This window comes from Monodon monoceros, unplaced genomic scaffold, assembly GCF_005190385.1.
Source record: "Monodon monoceros isolate NGI ecotype Baffin Bay Population unplaced genomic scaffold, NGI_Narwhal_1 Super_Scaffold_21, whole genome shotgun sequence".
In the NCBI taxonomy this organism is placed as follows: domain Eukaryota; kingdom Metazoa; phylum Chordata; class Mammalia; order Artiodactyla; family Monodontidae; genus Monodon; species Monodon monoceros.
In genome coordinates, this window is record NW_021703778.1 from 162,057,305 (window position 1) to 162,080,424 (window position 23,120).

Below are 23,120 nucleotides of genomic sequence, written 5' to 3' on the forward strand. Positions count from 1 at the left end.
AATAATACAGATTTTGGAACTTAAACATGAGTCAAACAATTGTAATTAAGATAAAAGATACTGGACAGCTACCAGTAACTCATTTAGAGTAAAGAAAGAACTACAAAAGGAAACAAGTTCCTGTAGGACTGCCAAGTAAGCAAGTGTTATGTTGTCTTATACAAATTACTATGAATTTTTCAATAGATTAATCCAGATGACAATACTGACTAAATAATATCACAACCACTGTTAAAATCGATGTCTTCTAGGAATTCAAATCTAACACAGTTCAGCTAATAGCATACAGAGTTAAACATTAAACTGAACATGACACAGAAAAAAGTAAGTTGGATACCTTAAGTAAGCCTTAAGAAATTTGACTGAAATACTTAGTGTTCCCTCCTTCACAAGGAACGAGTCAGGAGTACTGAAAAACTGATCTTTCTTACTGATTTTAAAGTTGAAAAGCTCAGGAGAAAACTTATTTTAAGATAAGAAGCCTGACTGCTCAGAAATTCCAACTATTTTTGTATTAAAGCAGAAAGTCTGACAAGATTTGATTTTTGTGGTGAAACTGAATTTTAATTTATGATGAAAAATTTTACTCTATTCAACCTCAAATTTATCCTGTATTCCCTTTGTTAACCAACTGTTTAAATGCATAGAAAAGTGCAAGGATAGAACATGAGATAAAAACTCCCTACTAACCTGCCCCACAAAGTGTCTTCTTCCTACAGAGCTTCGACTGTAAAGCTTAATGAGAAAAATAATTTCTTTTTCATTTTGTATAAGTGGAAAAATCATAGTCTCTCCCCACTTTACTCTTCCATTGGAGGCCTTCAATAAACGTGTCTTCTTCTTATAAATCAACTCTCCCGAGCTAAACATTGCCACCTTCACAAAAAAACCTAAAGAATAAGAAATTTTGATAAATAAAAAATTTTAAATGTCATATAAAGAAATATATCCATATATTGTCATAAAAATATCAATAAGCTACTTTTAAAGATCTGATGAGCTAACTGCCATAACAGGAAATATCTCTAGTAAATTTTATAATTATTATCATAATTTATAAGTAACTACTCTAACCTTAAATGAATTTACTCTTCCTCTAAGCTGGATGCCCTTAAAGACTGGAACTGCAGACATAAATAACGATCAGCAGCAAAGGAGTACACATTGAAAAGGATTATACAAAAGAGAGGTGCCAACTCTTTGGAGAGTTGGAGGAATTTATTTCACAAATTTATATAGGTAAAATTCTTTGCTTGAGACTCCAGAAGTTAAACATATGCCCACTAGAGAAAACCTATTCTTTAAATAAATTTGAGATGTAGAGCTTCCAGTAATGGTAGAATAGCTTTCACAGACTAACCTCTCATAGATGACAATGATAAACTGGGGAAAATATTAAAAACAACTGTTCAAGATGCTAAACACTGACCAAAAGCAGAAAGAAACTAGAGGAGAGTCAACTCTTAAAAGATGAGAACTTCACTAAGTAAAATTCAGGTTTATACAGTTTTTCACCTAAGCCTTCTCCCCAGTCTGACATACAGTGCTTACAACTCAAGCAAAAAGTGCAGTCTGACTAATTTGAGAAGTGATGGTACAGAGCTGGGGCTGCCAGACAGCAAGAAAGTAAAGAGAGAGTTTCCAGAAAGGAGGGAGCCACAAAGTAAGAACTGAGGCTGACCATTATTTATAAAATGGAGATCACTGGTAATCCTGATTAGCAGTTTTGATTAAAGGAAGACACCTGTTAATGTAATAAATTGCACTGTTTTGTCCTTGTTTCCCAGAATTAACCCTATATAGTCTGGGTAATTTAACTTATTCTTTTAATGCCAACTTGGACTTTACTTGCTTTTTATTTTATGATTTTTCCATCTATCTACATAAGTGATGGTAGTCTATAGCTATTTTTTGTGTATGCTGTCCTTTCTGTTTTGATAGCAAGAATATGCTAACCTCATAAAGTTACTTTTTCCATCTTTTTTTCATGCTGTGGAACAGCTTATATAGAATAGGAATTATATGTTCCTTGAAAGTTTGGTAGGATCTGCCAGTAAAATCATCTTGGCCTCTGCTTTTATTAGAGGCAGTTCTTTTTTTTTTTTTTTTTTTTTTGTGGTACGCGGGCCTCTGACTGTTGTGGCCTCTCCCGTTGCAGAGCACAGGCTCCGGACGCGCAGGCTCAGCAGCCATAGCCCATGGGCCCAGCCGCTCCGCGGCATGTGGGATCCTCCCGGACCGGGGCACGAACCCGTGTCCCCTGCATTGGCAGGCGGATTCTCAACCACTGCGCCACCAGGGAAGCCCTAGAGGCAGTTCTTTAACTACTTTTACATGGTTATTGTTCTATTGATTCCTCTCTCTTCTGGAGTGAATTTCAACAGTTTTTTTCCTCAGAAAATCATGTATTTTATATAGCTGTTCAAATGAATTGGCACAGTTATAATTGGTATTGTCTTCTGTATTTATTTATTTTTATAAATTTATTTATTTATTTACTTTTGGCTGTGTTGGGTCTTCATTGCTGTGCGTGGGCTTTCTCTAGATGTGGCGAGCAGGGGCTACTCTTCGTTGCGGTGCGTAGGCTTCTCATTGTGGTGGCTTCTCTTGTTGCGAATCATGTGCTCTAGGCACATGGGCTTCAGTAGTTGTGGCACATGGGCTCAGTAGTTGTGGCTTGCAGGCTCTAGAGCGCAGGCTCAGTAGTTGTGGCGCATGAGCTTAGCTGCTCCGTGGCATGTGGGATCTTCCTGGACCAGGGCTCGAACCCGGGTCCCCTGCACTGGCAGGTGGATTCTTAACCACTGTGCCACCAGGGAAGCCCTCTTATTTATTTTTGAATATCTTCTGAGATTCAAAATTGAAATTATATATATCCTCTTCCTTGTCTATGTTTTCTTTATTTTTTGCTTGATCCAGCCTACTATAGGTTTGTCTATTTTAATATTCTTTTCAAAGAAAAATCTTTTGGTTTTATTGATTTTGTGGGGTTTTTTGTTGTCCCCATATTTATCAACTTCAACTTTAGCTTTAATTTCTACTTCTACTTTGCTTTGTGTTTGCTGTTGTTTTTCTAGCTTCTTGGACTGTGCTCAATTGTATTTATTTTCAGTCTTTGTAGTTACAGTGGACATCCATTGCTTCTACCTACCTCCTGATATTTTCTCTTCTTCTAGTAGGAAAGAGGAACACTCTTAGTCCTACTCTTAGCCCTTTAGGTAGGACTGACCTCAAACCTCCCACTCCAGCAGCAGCCATGTGAACCAGCCCTAGACAACCAAAATATCAGAATCCCTGGCTGTGCTCAAAGGCACAGGCAAGAAAGTATTTTGAGGTTTGTATCTGATATTTTCAGTTTTTTTAAAAATTAAGTTTCTAGTTAGCAGAGTATCCAAAAAAGGGTACAGACCTAAAGAGAGGATAAATTATCTAGGCTGGTGAAATATAGCTGACAGTCTTCTGGACACTCAACCTATATTAACTAATGAGCTAAATAAAGAATAGCATCAAATGCAAGAAGGTCACAATTGGGTAAGAATCAAGAGACCAGTGGATTAAGGTAGACACAGTGGCTAGTAATTTGAAATCCAATAAAGTAATTTTAAGTTAAAAGGTAAGTATGTAAGTTAACTAACAAATGTAACTAAGATTTTAATCTTCACTGTAAGAAACACAGGAAAAAACTACCTTTTACAAATATTTTCTGAAGATTCCACTTTGAACCACTTTGACATACTTACTCAAAGTCAGGGGTGTTGATGAGCTTGGAAGGTATTGAGCCTCAAGAATTTGTAACTGAATTCTGCTATTTACCGCTTGAAAACAAGTCCCCAGTTCAAGTTCTGCATGGCAAACCTGCATATTAAAAGAGTGTCATTTGCTAAACAAGAATAAAGTTTTGGCATATTTCAAAAATTCAATAATAAAGAGCTAAAGTTAGAAATTTTGAAAGCACTGCTTTTTACTGACACACAAAGCTAAGTGTTACAAGAGAAGGTTAAGATAAATGTCATGGATTCTGTCAATATGAGGTACTTACTGACTTTCATAAATTCTGATAATATAAGTTACACATACATACTGATCCTTCAAAATCAGGGAGACCAAAAGACAATTCAAATTAAAAAAAAAAAAAATTAGGGCTTCCCCGGTGGCGCAGTGGTTAAGAAAGAATTCACCTGCCAATGCAGGGGACACGGGTTTGAGCCCTGGTCCAGGAAGACCCCACATGCCACGGAGCAACTTAAGCCCGTGCACCACAACTACTGAGCCTGCACTCTAGAGCCCTCGTGCCACAACTACTGAAGCCCGTGTGCCTAGAGCACATGCTGTGCAGCAAGAGAATCCACCGCAATGAGAAGCCCACGCACCGCAAGGAAGAATAGACCCCGCTCACCGCAACTAGAGAAAGCCCACGCGCAGCAACAAAGACCCAACACAGCCAAAAATAAATTTATATTAAAAAAATCAAATTCCTAAAAAGTTTTACTAGAGAAAATGTCAGTGAAATATACACCAAAAGAGCATATTTTCAAAAGACTTAAATGTAGTCATTTGAATTATTTTTTCAGAATGTATGAAATATGATAAAAATGTTATATATGAAACGCATCATTATTTCTTCATTTGTAGAAATCAGAGGTAGTGTTACCAAAATCAGAAGACAAAGGATTACAATGAACAGATTTGTGGATTAAGAGCTGAATTACTATGCTAAATGAAAGCAAGCCAAAGATGAAAGTTGGCAAGAAGGAAGCTAGCTAAAGTGATGCGGCAGTAAATAATAAGGAAAAGGTCAAAGAAAACCTGAGGCAAACAATATAATGAAGGAGATTTAGCAAGGGGGAAAAGCTAAAATGTGTTCTTCAGTATTGTTAAGAACAGAAGAAAGTAATTTGTCTTACACAAGCCAACCTATTTACATGGATTCCAGCATCCTTGGAGTGAAAAATAAAAGAGAGAAACATAAGTCAGCCAAATACAAAAACATTACTGTTCACATGATGAAAAGAGTAAGTATGGGATTAAAGAAAGAACATAATGTTAACAGATCTCACTAGGGCGCAGCACAGACTGACACAAAAGTCTTTGCTAGTATTGATTCCAACAAAGCTATAAAACAGCTGACTGATACTTCATCAAGCAATTTATATTTGATAATCACGCAGTATTCCCCAGTAACTGAAGCATGGATCATAAAAAAGAACTTTTTTATGTACATGCTATTGACTGAATCTTGGATATTTTCTTAATACAATATTCTGTAATGGTCAAACTGGCCAAAATTGGTCATGCCATAAGAAATCAAAAGATACAAAGTGAAAAGTGAATCACTTAAAAGTATAAAATCAGGCTTCCCTGCTGGCGCAGTGGTTGAGAGTCCGCCTGCTGATGCAGGGGACGCGGGTTCGTGCCCCGGTCCAGGAAAATCCCACATGCCGCGGAGCAGCTGGGCCCGTGAGCCATGGCCGCTGAGCCTGCGCATCTGGAGACTGTGCTCCGCCACAGGAGAGGCCACAACAGTGAGAGGCCCACGTACCACAAAAAAAAAAAAAAAAAAAAGTATAAAATCATCTGTTGAGGTTACACTCCCTCTTGAAAAATCTAAAATGATGATAAAAATTGTCTATTTTAGCAATAAATGCTGAATTCTAATAAATAAGTGAATGTACTGCTTTTGCTTTTAATCAGAATAAGGATGGATTAATAAATCTTTTTACATGAACTAATTTTGGTATCCATATATAACACCTTTGCTGATTAGAAAACAAATGTTGCAGTCCTTGGCATTTAAAAAAAGTTATTTATTGTTTACAAGATACAAAGGAAACCATGGATAACATTTTTTCATTAATTACTTTCATTACGGTTTTGTACCCACGATATAATAACACTTATGAAAACATCTAAAGGTGGCAAAACTTCTCTTAGTGTTACACACTTGTGAGTTTCACTCTCATAAAACAGAGCAGCACTTGGCAGTGGATTTACCATTTCTTACTTGCCAAGGTTATTTCATAAATTCAATTTATATTCCAAGATATTAATTCAGATCATGAAAAACTATTCAAAGTGGTTTTCAATCTCATAATAACCAAAAAATTAAAATTCTAATCAATTAGTAGGTATACATGAAGAGCATTTTTAATGAGCACAAAACTGTGGAAGATAAAACATATGACCTCTGTTCCTGAATAATGTATCATTTTTTTAAAGAAAAGAGAACTTTTTGAGCTTCCTGGATGAAATGTTAAGCATAATTAAAGAAATCCCTTATCTGGTAATTTTTGAGAATATCCTCTTAGGGGGACAATACATAGCTGATAAAAGATATTTTCACATATTGAGGTATGGGGAAGTCATTCTGGCTTATACATGAGTTAACTTGAATTTTATGCTAACGAAAACAGCCTGTTTGTGGCCTATCAAGCATACATTGTACATCTGCTTTAATTATTAAAGAAAAGGGCGCACTGCCCAGAAGTAAAGAATGTCCATGTTAAAAATAAAGATTAGGGCTTCCCTGGTGGCACAGTGGTTGAGAGTCCGCCTGCCGATGCAGGGGACACGGGTTCATGCCCCGGTCCGGGAAGATCCCACATGCCGCGGAGCGGCTAGGCCCATGAGCCATGGCCGCTGAGCCTGCGCGCCCGGAGCCTGCGCTCCGCAACGGGAGAGGCCACAACAGTGAGAGGTCCGCGTACCGCAAAAAAAAAATAAAATAAAGATTAAATGCCTCCCTTCCTGGGATGCCACTGCTGGTCCCCCATCCAGGATAAGACTCCCTTCCCAGGTGCCAAGGCCATACTGACTTGCTGTGCACATGCTGTAAACCTTGAAGAAATGTATCCCTGACTCGTTTGATGTTCTTTGTTCTGACAAGATATAAAACTGTGCTGAAAACCATGCTTCTCCAGAGCAGCTCCTCAGAGTTATCCGAGAGGCTGTTTTCTGGGCTATATCCTCAGTTTGGCGCAAATAAAACTCTTTTCGATTCCTATTATAGACTGTTAATTGATCATTTTCTTCGACACGCTAAAGAGAGCAGGCTGTGGAATCAGAATACCTCGATTCAAATCCTGATTCCCCAACAACAGGCTGTATGAACTCAGGCAAGTGCTTCAAGGTCTTGCTCTCCAGAATAGGGATGACAAGAGCAGCAAGCTCGTAAGTTCGTTGTGAGCATTAAATCACTCAGGACCAAGTCAGTCATATGCTAAGTTTCTTCAAATGTCAGCTATTTCTTCAGGGAAACCTTATGTCTTCTACATTATTCAACACAGAAATTTGAGTTGTCAGCTAGTTGTTAAGGTCAAAAACTCTGTACTCAGGAAATTATTAGCTCTATATGAAAATTCTGTTGTTCATGATAAAACAGTTGTCAGTGTGAAGGACGGGTATGTAAATCTGGCTCTTTCAATGTCACAATTAAAATATCAATTTTCCTCCTCAACACAGGAAACAAAGCATATTATTCTTGCTTTTAGCCAATAAGAAGAAACATTCACACTCAGTAATATAAACTTACTGGTCCAATATAGCCTGAAAGCCCTTCTTTCAAGCCATCAATCTTTGTATCCCTAGCACGTGGCATACAACAGATAGACAAATGTTTATAAAACATATGATATGCAAAATATAATTTTGTAGAAACTGTGCCATAATCATTCATTCAGATTCTCCAAGGCAGATTAAGATTATAATGTCTCAATTCCCCAGAAAATACATTTGCTGAGTTATCTTCTACTATACTCTATACTAATTTTTAAAGATTTAATCTACTAAAAAAACCAAAAAACCTATGAGGCAGATTACTGCCCTAGAAAATCTCAAGGCTATTGGAGGAGTCAGATATGCAATCATAATAAAATGCTGTGTTATAATAATATTAAAAAAATTTAATCTATGAATTATCCACTTAAATAGTAATATGTGCCTTTTGTAAAATATGGTTGCAGATTACTGTCTACTAAGCTAGTAGTAGATGTAAATGATAAACAAGATGTAAGTGATAAACTCCTGTCACAGTTAGAAAACAAATTTGCTATACTTGAACAGAAAATAACAATCTAATTTAGCATGCTTCCATTCATCATTTATTCTTTCATATCAACCTACATACAAATATTCAATGCCAAGAATATGATGGGCCCTTACTACGGGCACAGTAAAATATGAAGAAAAATGACGGAAGCTCAAGCCTTTTTTTTTTAAAAACGAGTAACTTAAATAATTCTAAGTTATAATAAATGCTATAAAGAAAACACATTTGGTATGGAGACACAAAATAATAGACAAGAAATAACAAGATTTTTCAATTCTTCTTGATTAATCTTTTGTTCTTTATTTTTTAATCCCTAATTTCCCCTCAATTCAGTGGTTCTCAAGCTAGGCTACACATTAGAATCACCTGAGTAGCTTCTGAAAATTACAGATGCCTCTGGCTCACTCCTCCCCAAATGCTGATTTAATGGTTTAAGTATGGGCTTTTTTTTAAAGCTCCCCAGGTGATTCTAATGTGTAGCCAGGTTAAGAATCACTTCAAGCACCTTAAATATTTCTGAAAGTAGGTAAAATATAAATCCTATGTAAATTTAAAATCACATATAAGTTCAACCGTATAAAGTGTTATGGCTGATTTCTATATATATTATCCTGACACAGAAACTACATAATTAAATCATTAGGAATTTCTAAACAACTTAAACAGTGTTCAGCTGGCTAGCTGAAAGAAGAAACTACTGGGTCTCAAAAATCAATCAGCACTATAGATAATGAAGTTCTTTACAAAAAACACCAGCTGTAAGATCCTCCATTCTACCCAATTTATGGACATGGTACTTACGCATGATTAAAACTTTCCTAATCTATTTCAAGGCAATCTCTCATTGAGTTTGGAGTTTATTGATTCTGTCTTGCTTTTCCTAAGTTATCAGCTACTAAAAAAAAAAAACCTAAAAAATTATTTAAAATTATTCATACTTAGGGTTATTACATTGAAGTATGAAACATTAATTAAACATGTACTAGGAGAAAGTAACCCTAAGGTTATTTTCCAGTGGAGAAAGGAAAGGGGCTCTGTTAACATTTTATCAACTTTTAAAAAAATTATTAAATAATGACATAATTACAACTTTTTTACATTACATTTATGTTACTATTGCTTCTTGAGAGCCTTCCTGATCCTTTAATATATTCTAGTTTTCAAATTATACTCCAACAAACAAAAATTCAACCACTAAATAATTCTCAAAGTGTGAAATACTTTACATATTATATCACTTACAGAAATTTTTGAAGGTGGTGATATATCCAAAGAGTAATCCATTTCCTGTGTGCTAAGAGTTCTGAGTGATAGTGAGCATTCTCCAATAGTTTTCTTCCTAGGAGTTTGGGTTTGAATCTTAAATACAAGTCTTACAGTTTGTAGACTGTGGAGTTTAATAGCAAATACAAACGTTTCCATAAATTCAATAGTCTAAAATAAAAATCAAGAAAATATAAAATATATTAATAGAATGACTGAAAAAAGGGTCATATACCAATACAAAATAAACAAAAATAACATTTATAATCTAGGAAGGGCAAATTTAATATTTTTACAATAACAAAAAATATTTTTTAATGAAAATGAAAATGAGAATGGCCATGACTTGCTTTTCCAAAATTTATTCTGGATACTGCCCTTCTTAATTTCACAAATCCTTTTAATTACTTAGTCAGGAATTTAGTCAATATCAACACCAAGTTCGCCAGAATACAGCTTTTTTCCTTTTCAAAAATTAGGTTGCTCTCCATCTTTGGTTCTGGAGTATCATTCCTGCTATTCACCACACTTCTTCAACAGTTAATGAGAGTACTTCGAGAATCTCATGCAAGCTCTCACAGTATGTAAAATCTAATTTCTTCACATTAATAAGAGACTTGAATTATTTCTTTAAAGGAGATATTCTTTGTCTAATGTTCTTCCCATCTAATTTGGGGTTCATTTTATCTTTTAGTGATGTTTGTTCCACTCTTTCCTAACTGAAAATCGATCTCCTTGATAAGAGAAGACAAAAATGTGAGTTCCAAGTTCTACCTTCTCTCATAATCTTCCACTGCAGGCAGCAAGTCAGTGTTTTCCATGCCCAGACTATTTTCAAATGTTCTTTTTATTACTTTTAATATTTTTAAAACCTTGGCTTACTGTGACCTAACATCTTCTTGACACTAGACTGTTTTCTGCTTATAAACTTCCTAACATCAATATTTTAGATACTGTGCCCAAATGTTCACTTTTACAGTAATCACTTATGTCTGTGTAGTCAGAATTGTGTTTCTGAGAGCCTCCCAACCACCTGTGCTTTCTTTTCCTTTCAATCTGAATCCATAGATCACATCAATAATACAGTATGCATAAAATGTTTAATTTTTAAACTCAGATGCAGTGAGCTTACAAATGAAGTACATGTACTGGTTTACTTTACACTTTGCCATAATAGGGGACTCCTAAACAACTTAATAATAAATTTTAAAAGACTCCAAGCAAGTTTTAATATGAGAACATTTTCCCCTAACTTTTCCTAAGTTAGCTTAGTTTTATTTGAAAATCAAAAAGTGAAAGTGTTTAATTCACTAAGTATTCATCTGTATCAGGATTAAAACCAGAGTTAAGATTTATTTCCATCTAGACTTTCTACAATGCATATTTTTGTAAAGTGAGATCCTAATATCTACACATAAATTTTGATTACTGCTTTTTCACTTATTAAGAACATTTTTCCATGTCCTTAAAAACTCTTCCTAAACATTATTTTTCATGGCTGCCTAGTATTCTATCACGTGGTGTTATGGTTTGAATTGTGTCTCCCCCAAAAAAAGATGTGTTGAAGTCCTAACCCCCAGTAATTCAGAATGTGGCCTTATTTGGAAATAGGGTCATTGAAGATGTAATTTGTGAAGTTAAGATAAGGTTACACTGGAGTAGGCAGACCCCTAATCCAATAAAACTGGCATCCTTATAAGAAGATAGCCATGTGAAGACACAGAGACACATGGAGATGAAAGACACGTGGCCATGTGAAGATGAAAGCCAATGATTAGAGTGAAGCCAAGGAATGACAGGGATTGCTGGCCATCACCAGAAGCTAGGAGAGAGGCATGGAAGAGATGGAACAGATTCCCCTTCAGAGAAGGAACCAACACTGCTGACACCTTGATTTCAGACTTCCTCTGAAACAGAGAGAGAGAAATATTTGTTGTTCTAAGCTACCCAGTTTGTGTTACTTTGTTAACAGCACCCATAGGAAACAAATACACAAATATATGGTATACCAAGAGTTTTCTCCACCATTCCCCTATGGGAAACATTTAGATAGTTTCCAACTTTTCCTCTATGAACAAAACTGCCAAGAATACTTTATATATATTTTGTTTGCATCTTAGATTATTGCCATGAAGTAGATTCCAAGTAGAAACACTATGTTAAAAAGTATAAATATTTTAAGGTTCTTTTCTTTTTAAAAAAAATCATTTATTGAAGTATAGTTGATTCACAATGTTGTATTAGTTTCTGATGTACAGCAAAGTGATTCAGTTATACATATATATATTCTTTTTCATATTCTTTTCCATTATGGTTTATTACAGGATACTGAATATAGTTCCCTGTGCTATACAACAGTAGGAACTTGTTGTTTATCTATTTTATATATAGTGTTTGTATCTGCTAATCCCAAACTCCTAATTTATCCCTCCCACAACCCCTTTCCCCTTTGGTAACCATAAATTTGTTTTCTGTCTGTGAGTCCATTTCTGTTTTGTAAATAATTTCATTTGTATCATATTTTAGATTCCACATATAAGTGATATCATATGATATTTGTCTTTCTCCTTCTGACTTACTTCACTTAGTATAATCTTATTTTAAGGTTTTAATGTATATTGTCAAAATAATTTCCAGAAAGTGTTATGGTCTAGAGTGCTTGTAAAATTTTCCTAATTTTAATAAGCAAAAAAAGAAAGAAAAGAGAAAGCAATATGTAATTTAAATTTGTATATCTATGAATACTAGTGAGAGTAAATTTTTTTCATGTTTATTAGTCATTTGAATTACCTTATTTTTAAATGATATGCTCTTGTAGAAGTTGCATTTGTATGGAAAAACACTAACCATTCAACCCATATCAGAAGACAAAAATGAAGATATATTTAAAGTGAAATCTAGAATCTATAAAACAAATTCAGGATCATAAGTCTTCCAGTTACGATCACTGAAAGTATTTAAAAGAAATTAATTGCAATCATGCAATTATTTCTCAAAGCCAAAGTGGAGTGGGGGGAGAGAGGATGAAAATATAGACACATATATTTATACAAGAAAAGTAAATACAAGAAAAGTAAATAGTTTCATTAGATATTACTCATCTTCTATATATTTTAGTGATTAAGGTTTTCTTTTTATATACAATGGAATATTACTCAGCCATAAAAAGAAACGAAACTGAGTTATTTGTAGTGAGGTGGATGGACCTAGAGTCTGTCGTGCAGAGTGAAGTCAGTCAGAAAGAGAAAAACAAATACCGTATGCTAACACATATATATGGAGTCTGAGGGAAAAAAAATGGTCCTGAAGAACCTAGGAGCAAGACGGGAATAAAGACACAGACCTACTAGAGAATGGACTTGAGGATATGGGGAAGGGGAAGGGTAAGCTGTGACAAAGTGAGAGAGTGGCATGGACATATAGACACCACCAAATGTAAAACAGATAGCTAGTGGGAAGCAGCCGCATAGCACAGGGAGGTCAGCTCAGTGCTCTGTGACCACCTAGATGGGTGGGATAGGGAGGGTGGGAGGGAGGGAGACGCAAGAGGGAAGAGATATGGGAACATATGTATAACTGATTCACTTTGTTATAAAGCAGAAACTAACACACCATTGTAAAGCAATTATACTCCAATAAAGATGTTAAAAAAAATAAATAAATGCATCTTAATATTGGACAATGAAATATCAAGTATTTCTGAGGCTCAAAACGGTCTTTAAAAAAGCAAAGGGTACATAATTTGTAGTTTCCCAAAAATAAAACACTTTCTTATTCCAATTCTTTACATGGGTTAAAGTGACAAATAGGAGAAAAACATAAAAAGATAGTCAAACACTTACATTAGAGCCTTCCTTGACTGAAGATTTGAAATGTACTGGTTTGGGCAATGTTAGTATTCCTTTTATAGAAATAGTAGGATTATCTCCATAACTAGAGGGCCAACTTAAATCTCTGCACTAGAAAGATAAAATAAAAATACAGTTTGAGTTTTACAAAGGACTCTGACAATACAAATATTTGATACATTTCTTGAGTTAATGACTTAAATAAAAACTATAGGGCTTCCCTGGTGGCACAGTGGTTGAGAATACGCCTGCCAATACAGGGGACACGGGTTCGAGCCCTGGTCGGGAAGATCCCACATGCCACGGAGCAACTAAGCCCGTGAGCCACAACTACTGAGTCCGCGTGCTGCAACTACTGAAGCCAGCATGCCTAGAGCCCATGCTCTGCAACAAGAGAAGCCACCACAACAAGAAGCCCACACACCGCAATGAAGAGTGGCCCCCGCTCGCTGTAACTAGAGAAAGCTTGTGCGTAGCAACGAAGACCCAACACAGCCAAAAATAATAAACAAATAAATTTATAAAAAAACTATAAAAGTAAACTTTAGTCTACTGAGATCTTCTGTTTCATCAACATTAAAATAATCTGACAGTGTTTTAGACATCATATCAATCTCCTTCTTGAGGTTAAAAGCAAACATATTTCCATCATGCCTATAGATTTATTTTTCTTTAGATTCTTTATTAAATACTATTTTCTGTAAAATCCTATAGAATCCTAAATTCCAAAGAAGGTATTGACCCATTCCCTAGAAGAGAGCAACAGTAGATGCTTATAATTTATAGTCTAAGTATTCAATTATGTAAGAAAAGTTTGTATTAACTGTATTAACTTACCTGTAAAACTGTGATCCAGATCTGCTCTACTGAAGAATTATAAAACATTTTCACATTTAATCTCCCCAAATCTCTTTCATCTCCTGATAGAGTAATTGTATCTGCATTGTAAAAGAACAAAAATGGTTGAATTAGTACACAATCCTTCCAATCCAACTGAGCTTTGATACAACCCAATTTTAAGAGCACAACTGAAAACTGCTATAATTACTTTTTAAAGTTGTCAATTTATTAAGACAAAAATCACACTTCAATGCTTTTATTGAAGTGCTGGGGGAAGATATACTATAAAAAGTACCTGGCTTAAAAACTTAACCCAATTATAACCTGAAGAATTTAAGTTAAAACTAAGAAAAACTTTCCCAAATAACACTGATATGGCCTTAATATTGTATGCTTCTGGAAATTCCCTCACTAACATACTTTACAACAAACGAAAGATATTTAATTTTAAAGACGCCTTTATGCCTGAACACTAAAAAATGGACCATCTGATCTGAGTATTCATATGCAGATAACACTGACAACATACATATAATCATCTAGACTTTTTTTAACCTTATCATAACTACATTCAAAATACTATTGGGTAGAAATAATTCCCTTAAGAATATAAAAGTAGAATACTTTATTCCTTACCCAGGCTTCTGTTACTCCCCTGAGAATTTTTCCTTGAAGAAGAACTACTGGGCATACTGGACAATGAATCATGTCTCTACAAATAAAATTCTTCTTTAGTCAGATGTTGCATATCAGACTTTAAGGATTCTGAAACTGATGCCCCAATACCCACCCTAATATCAACCTGAGTGCTAATCATTCTGACAGTGTTACTGGTCAGAATTTTTCACTTTTAGATAGTAAAGGGGGAAAAGGTTTTCTGTGTGTGTGTTACCAGGAAAATAGTAAATATCTTACTAGGTAATATACAGGAAAGTCTTTGCTGTTTTTGGTTTGGCTTTGTAATAAGGAGGAAGAGATTACTGTTTATATGTCATACTTGCAAATACTAATGAAAATCAGAATATATTTGGAAGTGCCCTGTTACCTAAAAACCTATAAAACAGCAGTTATCAAAGCACAGTCCCCTGGGCCAGCAGTTTCAGCATCACCTGGGAACTTGCTAGAAATACAAACTCAGGCCCTGATGCAGAGCTGCTGAATCAAAAGCTCTGGGGGTGAGGCCTGGCAATCTGTATTTTAACAAGCTCTTCAAACAATTCTGATACACGGTAAAAAAAAACTGGTGCTATAAAGAATTAATTCTGCAAAAAATTAACTCAACTGAGGATTATTAAGAATGCATTTCCATTTAAATGTATGCATATACATTCACATGGAAAAATGTCCACAGGTAATATAACAATATTTTCATAGTACTTTTATTCTTAGTTATAGGAACATAGGTGATTTGTCTTTTTACCTTGCTTAATTCTGGTTTCTACTTTTAAAATAATAATCACAGTTTACTTTATTTAAAAAAACATTTTTTAAACATCAAAAAACTCAATTCTATTTCAAAAAAAGGAGAACATTGTGTTAATATTAATGAATAATTAAAGTTCTACATCTCAATAGAAATACTAATTTTTACTAACTAGGTAGTTATGTTCAATAAGGAAAGTCAAATCAATAAGCACTTTTAAGTATAACATTTTAAATTCCAACTGCCTCAAGACTGCCTCATTACATACCACGAGAAAAGTAAGATTCATAAAAGAACAAGAGAAAAACTATTGCCTTTTAGTATTCAACTGAGACCTTCCTGAAATAACGCACATGGGAAATGCCAAGCGTTTATTCTTTAGCTATTAGGACAGATACATCTACAAAATATACATAACATGTTGTTCCTAATGTAATTCACACATTTCTGAAGTTTTAGCTTGAAAATAAATTACTGCATATAATTAAATTCATATAAATAATTTACCTGAATGAACTGCTGAGATGAACTTGTAAGATCAAACATAGACTTGCTTAGTCCAGGGGAATTGGGAAGTCTATTGGTCCTTAAGTCACAAACTACAAAGGGACATGAGAAAATTACTTATTTTTATAGTAAAGAAGAAGAAGGACTTCCCTGGAGGCATAGTGGTTAAGAATCCGCCTGTCAACGCAGGGGACACAAGTTCGAGCCCTGGTCCAGGAGGATCCCACATGCCGCGGAGCAACTAAGCCCATGCGCCATAACTACTGAGCCTGCACTCTAGAGCCCACGAGCCACAACTACTGAGCTTGTGTGCCACAACTACTGAAGCCCACGTGCCTAGAGCCCGTGCTCCGCAACAAAAAGAAGACACCATAATGAGAAGCCCGCACACCGCAATGAAGAGGAGCCCCCACTCGCTGCAACTAGAGAAGGCCCACGCACAGCAACGAAGACCCAACACAGCCAAATTATGGTTTCTAAAATAGAAACCGTAATTGTTTATAAACAATAAATGAATAAACTTTAAAAAAACACACACATTAAAAAAAAGGAGAAACACTTAATTCTACTTAACTACCATGAACTGAATCTCTATAGGAAATATAGCATGAATATTATATGCAAATCTACTTAAGAGACAAAGCCTTCTAATCAAGTTTAAAAATTGCTTTTCAATTATTTTACTTTTGTTTGAAACAGAAACCAACACAAATCAAACAATACATTTTCACATCCACATCAAATATCAAGCAGGAAAAATTCATTCTTTTTGCTTACATGATCCAATTCTTCATCCCAGAATAATCTAAGAGGATGTAAGTCCTCTGTACTAAATGCAATTCAACTATTTAATGAGCACTTATTACAATACTGAATTCCATGTACTGTTATATTTCGAGTCTGTATATGTAGTTTCCTTCCTAAACTATAAGATCACTGAAGAATGGAATTCTGTATAATAATTGTATAGTCTAGCACAGTGATGAAATACATATTTAAATAAGTATTTCTACTGTATTTCTAGTACGTCAGCCTGAATTCAGTGGTTGAGATAGCTATATATTTTTCCTGAATATCAGTGAAAATTTTGTGAATCAGATATGTACAGATAGTCTATAATTGATACAGTCTCAAATATTAAACTAACAAAGATTGGTAATCATTTAGGCATTTTCTATTTTCTTTGTTTACATTTCTAATCTCATCATTAGTTTCTAAATGCATCATTTTCACTGAATAGAGCAGAAAATAAATAGAGCTAGTAAATACTTGTTGTAGAATGTGAATGGATAGATGTTATATAAAATAGGTGCAAAATCTAAAAATAAAATTTCTTTCAAAAAAGGACAAAAATGGAAATTGGAACTACCAATATACATAACTCATTAATCTTCCATTTTTACATTAGATATAAACCACAGAGAAGTTACAATGTCTATCATATCACTTCTGAAGCCTGCTTTTCTCTTCATTTTTAAATTGCTTTTCATAAGATGAATCATTTCTTCCAGAATTTAGATTTAATTTGATTTCTACATTTGTTAAAGAGAAAAGACAAAAAGGAAAAATTTTTTTCATACCCGATCCATATCGTTTCGTTGTTTCTGAATGAGGAAGAAAGCGCCGACTCAAATCAGGTGACACGTGCTGATACATATAGAATGGGTTATATACATCATAGCTGGGTCCATGCTGAGATGAACTGGAAAGTTCTACCTTTCTAGCTCCAAAAGATGCTCTGGCAGATCCTGAAAGCAAGTGTTTCTAAAGTTTTACAACACCCTTTTCTTGGAGTTATTAGCCAACAACTGGTGTACCCAAGGCAAAGGGAAAAAAATGTCTCAAGTAATACTAACTCACACGCATTTGATATCTAAAAAAATGAGCAGATATTTATTCGGGTCTAACTGTGTGGAGTATTCTCCCAGGAGTCAGTCATGAACCTTGCTCCCTAGACAGTCTGATAAATGTCTGGCATTCCTCTTTGCCCTACAGACAATTCTGCATTTTGTGACCGGAGTTTCCTTTATTTTTCTACTGCAGAAAGAACATCTTTTAAGTAAAAAAGATAATCATTTTTTTTGGAGATGCACTCTTTTCACAAAGACAGAACATTTATAAAAACTGACCACATGCTGAGATACACAGAGCAAGTCTCAATAAATTTGAAAGGACTGAAATCAGAGTATGTTCTATAACCACAATGCAATAAAGTTAGAAATCAAATAACGAAAAGAAGAATAAAAAATATTTATATGGGGGCTTCCCTGGTGGCACAGTGGGTGAGAGTCCACCTGCCGATGCAGGGGACACGGGTTCGTGCCCCGGTCCGGGAAGATCCCACATGCCGTGGAGCGGCTGGGCCCGTGAGCCATGGCTGCTGAGCCTGCGCGTCCGGAGCCTGTGCTCCGCAACGGGAGAGGCCACAACCATGAGAGGCCCGTGTACTGCAGCAAAAAAAAAAAAAAAAAAAATTTATATGTAAACATAAAGAACCAAGAAACACCAAAATATAATCCTTAAGAAGAAAAACAAGACTGAAAGATTTGCTCTACTCAGTATTAAGAATAGAATATTTGAACAATAATAAGATCAATGGAACAGAGTAGAAGGCTCAGAAAGAGAAACCCATTTTATGGACACTTGATTTATAATCAATGTGGCACTGCATAACAGTGGGAAAGAATGGTCTTTTCATTAAAAGGTGATGAGTTCCCTGGGGGCCTAGTGGTTAGGATTATGGGCTTTCACTGCCATGGCACGGGTTCAATCCCTGGTGGGGGAAGTTCCCACAAGCCACACAGCGCGGCCAAAAAATAATAATAATAAAAGGTGATAAGACAATTGGATATTGATGTAGAAAAAAAGAACACTTCAATCCAACAAAACATATTCACAAAATATAAATTCCATGTGGACTGTAGATCTAAATTAAATGTTAAAGGCAAACCAATAAAACTTCTATATTTAATTAAATTTATAAGAAAGTTCTCACGGCCTTAGACCAGGGAAGCACTTCTTAAATGGAACATAGTATTAACCATAAAAACAATTTTAATAAGCCTAACTACATTACAATTGAAAATTCCCATTGGTCAAAAGACTATTTAAAGAGAATGAAAAGGTAACCACAGAGTGGGAAAAGATATGTGTAACATATATAACTGACAAAGGGCTCATATCCGTAATATATGAGGAACTCCCACAAACCAGTAAGAAAAAGACAGGCAAGTCCAAATATAAACTGGCTTAAGACTGAGCAGGTACTTCAGAAGAGAGGCTATCCAAATAGCCAATAAACATGACCTGGTGATCAATCTCATTAGTCATGAGGGAAATGCAAGTTAAAACTCCAATGAGATAGCACTCATTCATAATGTTGAATGAAAGAACTCATAACAAAAGAATATATACTGAACATGTAATTTCATTTATATAAAGAACCCATAACAAAAGAGTATATATTGTATATGTAATTTCATTTGTGTGAAAAACACATAACAAAAGAATATATATTGAATATATAATTTCATTTATATAAAGGTCAGAAAACAGAAAAAAACTAAACCACAACATTTAGGGTATGTGCTTAGGTGGTCAAAAGTAAAAATAGCAAGAAAGTGATGATTATTACAACTGGGATTCTGATTACTCTAGAGTGACTGAAAAGGGGGAAGATGGAAGCTTTTGTTTTACTAGTAACACTCTCTTTATTTGAGTGGTGACCATACACGCATTTTGCTTTGTAGCAAATCACTGGGCTGTAAATTTCTGTTTTGTTCCTTTTTTCTATGTGTATTGTATCTCACAATTTTTAAAGGGTAAAACAATAGATCAAATTCCTTTCAAAGTTAAGACTCACATTAGAAATAATAGACATAAAGTTTTTCAAATGTTTAAATCATCACCATCTTTTAAATCTTTCTATCCCATTTAAAATAGAAACCACAGTAGAAACTAATATTTTCTGAAAAAGCTAAACAATAAAACAGGTGGCTTCACACTGAGTTCAGAAAAGAAAAAGAAAATATGTGGTTATGAAGTGAGATCTTATCCTCACACTCTGGTTCAAGTAACTGAGTACAATCCAAGCCCTGTACAAAGGCAGAGGGATGCCAAGAGGGAGGTATCATGCCAGAGAGCCTTATAAGGAGCCTGTACACCTTATAAGCTAACTCTTAAATCGTTCAGCACATAAACACTGCTACAAAAGTCTGTTTATGGTAATAAGAGTAGCACTGTCAAGAGCAGTAGCACCAAAGATGACTCTCTACCTTTATAGGCTAGCCCTAAAAATGAATATTCTTACTCTATTTTTCCTTTATAAGTCAGTCAGTAAAGAATTCCAATTTTCCCCTTAAAAAGATATCATTTTTAAAGTTCAAGAGGCATTTCTCTCAATTTACAGAATCACAGTGCTATAAAACTAAACGTAAAGTAGCACAACTGCTTATACCTCTCAAAAGCCCAATTAAAATTTTCAATATTTATTCAAAATGCATTCTCTTAATGGATAGGTAGATAGATATGGGATGAAGCAAACAGAGTAAAATGTTAATAATACAATCTGTTATCAATGCAGTAAGCTGCAGCTATAATCAGATCCATCAGCAAGTAAGCAATGCAACTTAACAAATTTAAAATATCTGAAACATAATTTTAGTCATTATTGATAGTGGTCTGCTCTACCTTCTCAAAATCTCCATATCAGCCCATCACTCACACATTCATGTAAACATACAAGATACACATGTTTGATTTCCATAATTAGGCACCAAGAATACTTTCCTGACTCTAATTAAATAAAATAATTTTCTCTCCAATATGCTAAAAATCAGATGGCTTTACCAGATCTTTATTGAGCCTATAATTTAAGTGTAAACCAATTTCTCACTCATTCAACTCAAAAAGTAATCTGTTTTCTAGTGATACAATGAAAAAAAAAAAGACAAAAGAAAAACTATAACAGATTGCCAGGTAGGTATTTCTTACTTATCTTCTGATAATGAAAATAATACATAAAATACCCTACATGTCTAAAAATAGAGAATTTATTAACTAAATTATGGTACATCCATATGATTTAGTACTATGGAGCCATTAAAAAGCTTCACAATATATGATATGAATAAAACAGATTACAAGACCATTTATATGGTTTAACCACAATGTTGTTAACAAGTGCGAGAGAAAGAGAAAGATCAATCGATCAGGGTATCCTGTGAGCCAGAACTTTTAAAAACTGTTCTGGAGAGACACTGCTGATATGTACAAAACAGGGTGGTAGGCCAGGCTTAGGGTTCATCCTTCCTTGCTTAAAAAAAAAATTATCACTCCAACCAGACCCAACTCTCCTGTAGATAACTACAATAAACTCTAAACCAAAACCAAACCAAACAAACAAAATACCCTGAAGGTACTAGAGAGTGAACAAAAGTAGTGAGGATTCTGAACAGCACTTGACTCTGGGACAAAGGAGAATGGCCACCTGTTTTTAATGACTTTTAGCCTGTGGGCAGGACAAAATTGGCACTGTGCAGGGTGGATAAAATTCCGGTAGAAAACCCAGTCTTTCTGGCCTGAAGAACAGAGCGCAGAGTTCAGAGCAACCACAGCTGCTAGAAAGTAAGGTGGGAATCTTGGAAAGGAGAAAACCTCAAGTTCTATGACTAAAAGTCTGCTCAAATATCTGGCTGATCCCTGAACCACACATGTGTGGGACAGACTCCAACTAAGGATAAAAAAACTAAGCTCAGATAGCAGCTGCCACCAAAGACACAGAATCTGCAGCACACTACAATCAAGTTAGTTGCCTGCTGAAGTTAGGGAGGGAGGGAGGAAGGGAGGGAAAGGAGGAGGGAGGGAGGAAAGGAAGGAGAGAGGTAGGGAAGGGAGGGAGGGAGTGAAGGAAGGGAAAAACAAACCCATCGGAGTAATGTAACAGGTTCCAGAGTCTCCACAACATAACATCCAACATCCAGAACACAATCCAAAATTACTCCACACAAAGAAACAGGAAAATGTGACTCATTCTCAAAAAAAGACAATCCAGAGAATCCAAACCTAGATGACTCAGATGTCAGAATAGTAGACAAAGATGTTAAAACTCAAAGACCTAAAAGAAAATAGGTTCACAATAATGGGGGCAGTGGGGGGGAAGAAATCACGGAAAAGAAATAGAAACTATAAACAAAGAACCAAATGTAAATATTACAACTGAAAATACATCTAAAATTAAAAACTCACTGGATGGACTTAACAGCTGAATGGAAATAATGGAGGAAAGAGACAGTGAACTTGATAATAGGTCATTATTATCCAGCCTTAAGAACAGAAAGGAGAGGCATGCAGATGGCGTCACCGGGAACTTGAGCAGCTGCATGAGGGTATCAGAGACAATGGCCAAGAACAAACTAAGGGCAGAAGTCCACGAATGTATTCCACATAGCCAGCCAAAAAGCTTAAAAGGTTGAAACTAAAGCAAAACCAGTTACCACTAATCTTAAGAAGATAAACATTGTGAGTGATGAAAAAGTTAACAGGACTTCCCTGGTGGCGCCATGGTTAAGAATCCACCTGCCAATGCAGGGGACATGGGTTCGAGCCCTGGTCTGGGAAGATCCCACATGCCGCGAAGAAACTAAGCCTGTGCACCACAACTACTGAGCCTGTGCTCTAGAGCCCGCAAGCCACAACTACTGAGCCCACGTGCCACAACTATTGAAGCCCGTGCACCTACAGCCCGTGCTCTGCAACAAGAGAAGCCACCACAGTGAGAGGCCCGTGCACCACAGTGAAGAGTAGCCCCCACGTGCCACAACTAGAGAAAGCCCACGCACTGCAATGAAGACCCAACGTAGCAAAAATTAAAAAATATAAAATGAATAAATAAATCTTTAAAAAGAAAAGAAAAGAAAAAGTTAACAGAGTGAATAAAGCTTCTGTAGATATACAAAAGAACTTGCAGCTTCTCAAAAGGCCTTTCCCTTGAACCTCTGCAGAAACAGCTGACTCCTCAGCAGTATCATGAAAATGAACCAGTTAATGTTGATGAAGCTACAAGATTAATGGCTCAGTTGTAATACACTGGTGATGCATCAAATTCCCCAAAAAGACCAATAAATTAAAAGTCTTATACAAAAAAATAAAAATAAGAATAGAGAGGAGCAAAAAAGGTGGAAAAAAAAGAAGCCTC

At 35.4% G+C, this 23,120-nt stretch overlaps 1 protein-coding gene across 5 annotated transcripts in view; it reads right to left on the reverse strand.

Moving 5' to 3' along the window:
- Positions 1 to 23,120, reverse strand: part of TC2N (tandem C2 domains, nuclear) — a 65,298-nt gene that overhangs the window by 24,035 nt on the left and 18,143 nt on the right. For all 5 annotated transcript variants that reach the window (XR_003796018.1, XM_029239043.1, XM_029239040.1 and 2 more), the window contains exons 4-11: positions 17,506 to 17,673; positions 15,926 to 16,017; positions 14,632 to 14,707; positions 13,993 to 14,093; positions 13,150 to 13,266; positions 9,287 to 9,478; positions 3,741 to 3,855; positions 691 to 890 (exon numbers count right to left, since the gene is read on the reverse strand). Coding sequence is in view for 4 of the 5 variants with exons in the window: in XM_029239043.1 (XP_029094876.1) it covers positions 691 to 890; positions 3,741 to 3,855; positions 9,287 to 9,478; positions 13,150 to 13,266; positions 13,993 to 14,093; positions 14,632 to 14,707; positions 15,926 to 16,017; positions 17,506 to 17,673 (1,061 nt within the window). In the remaining variant the exon portion in view is untranslated. The remainder of the gene's footprint in view (positions 1 to 690; positions 891 to 3,740; positions 3,856 to 9,286; positions 9,479 to 13,149; positions 13,267 to 13,992; positions 14,094 to 14,631; positions 14,708 to 15,925; positions 16,018 to 17,505; positions 17,674 to 23,120) is intronic.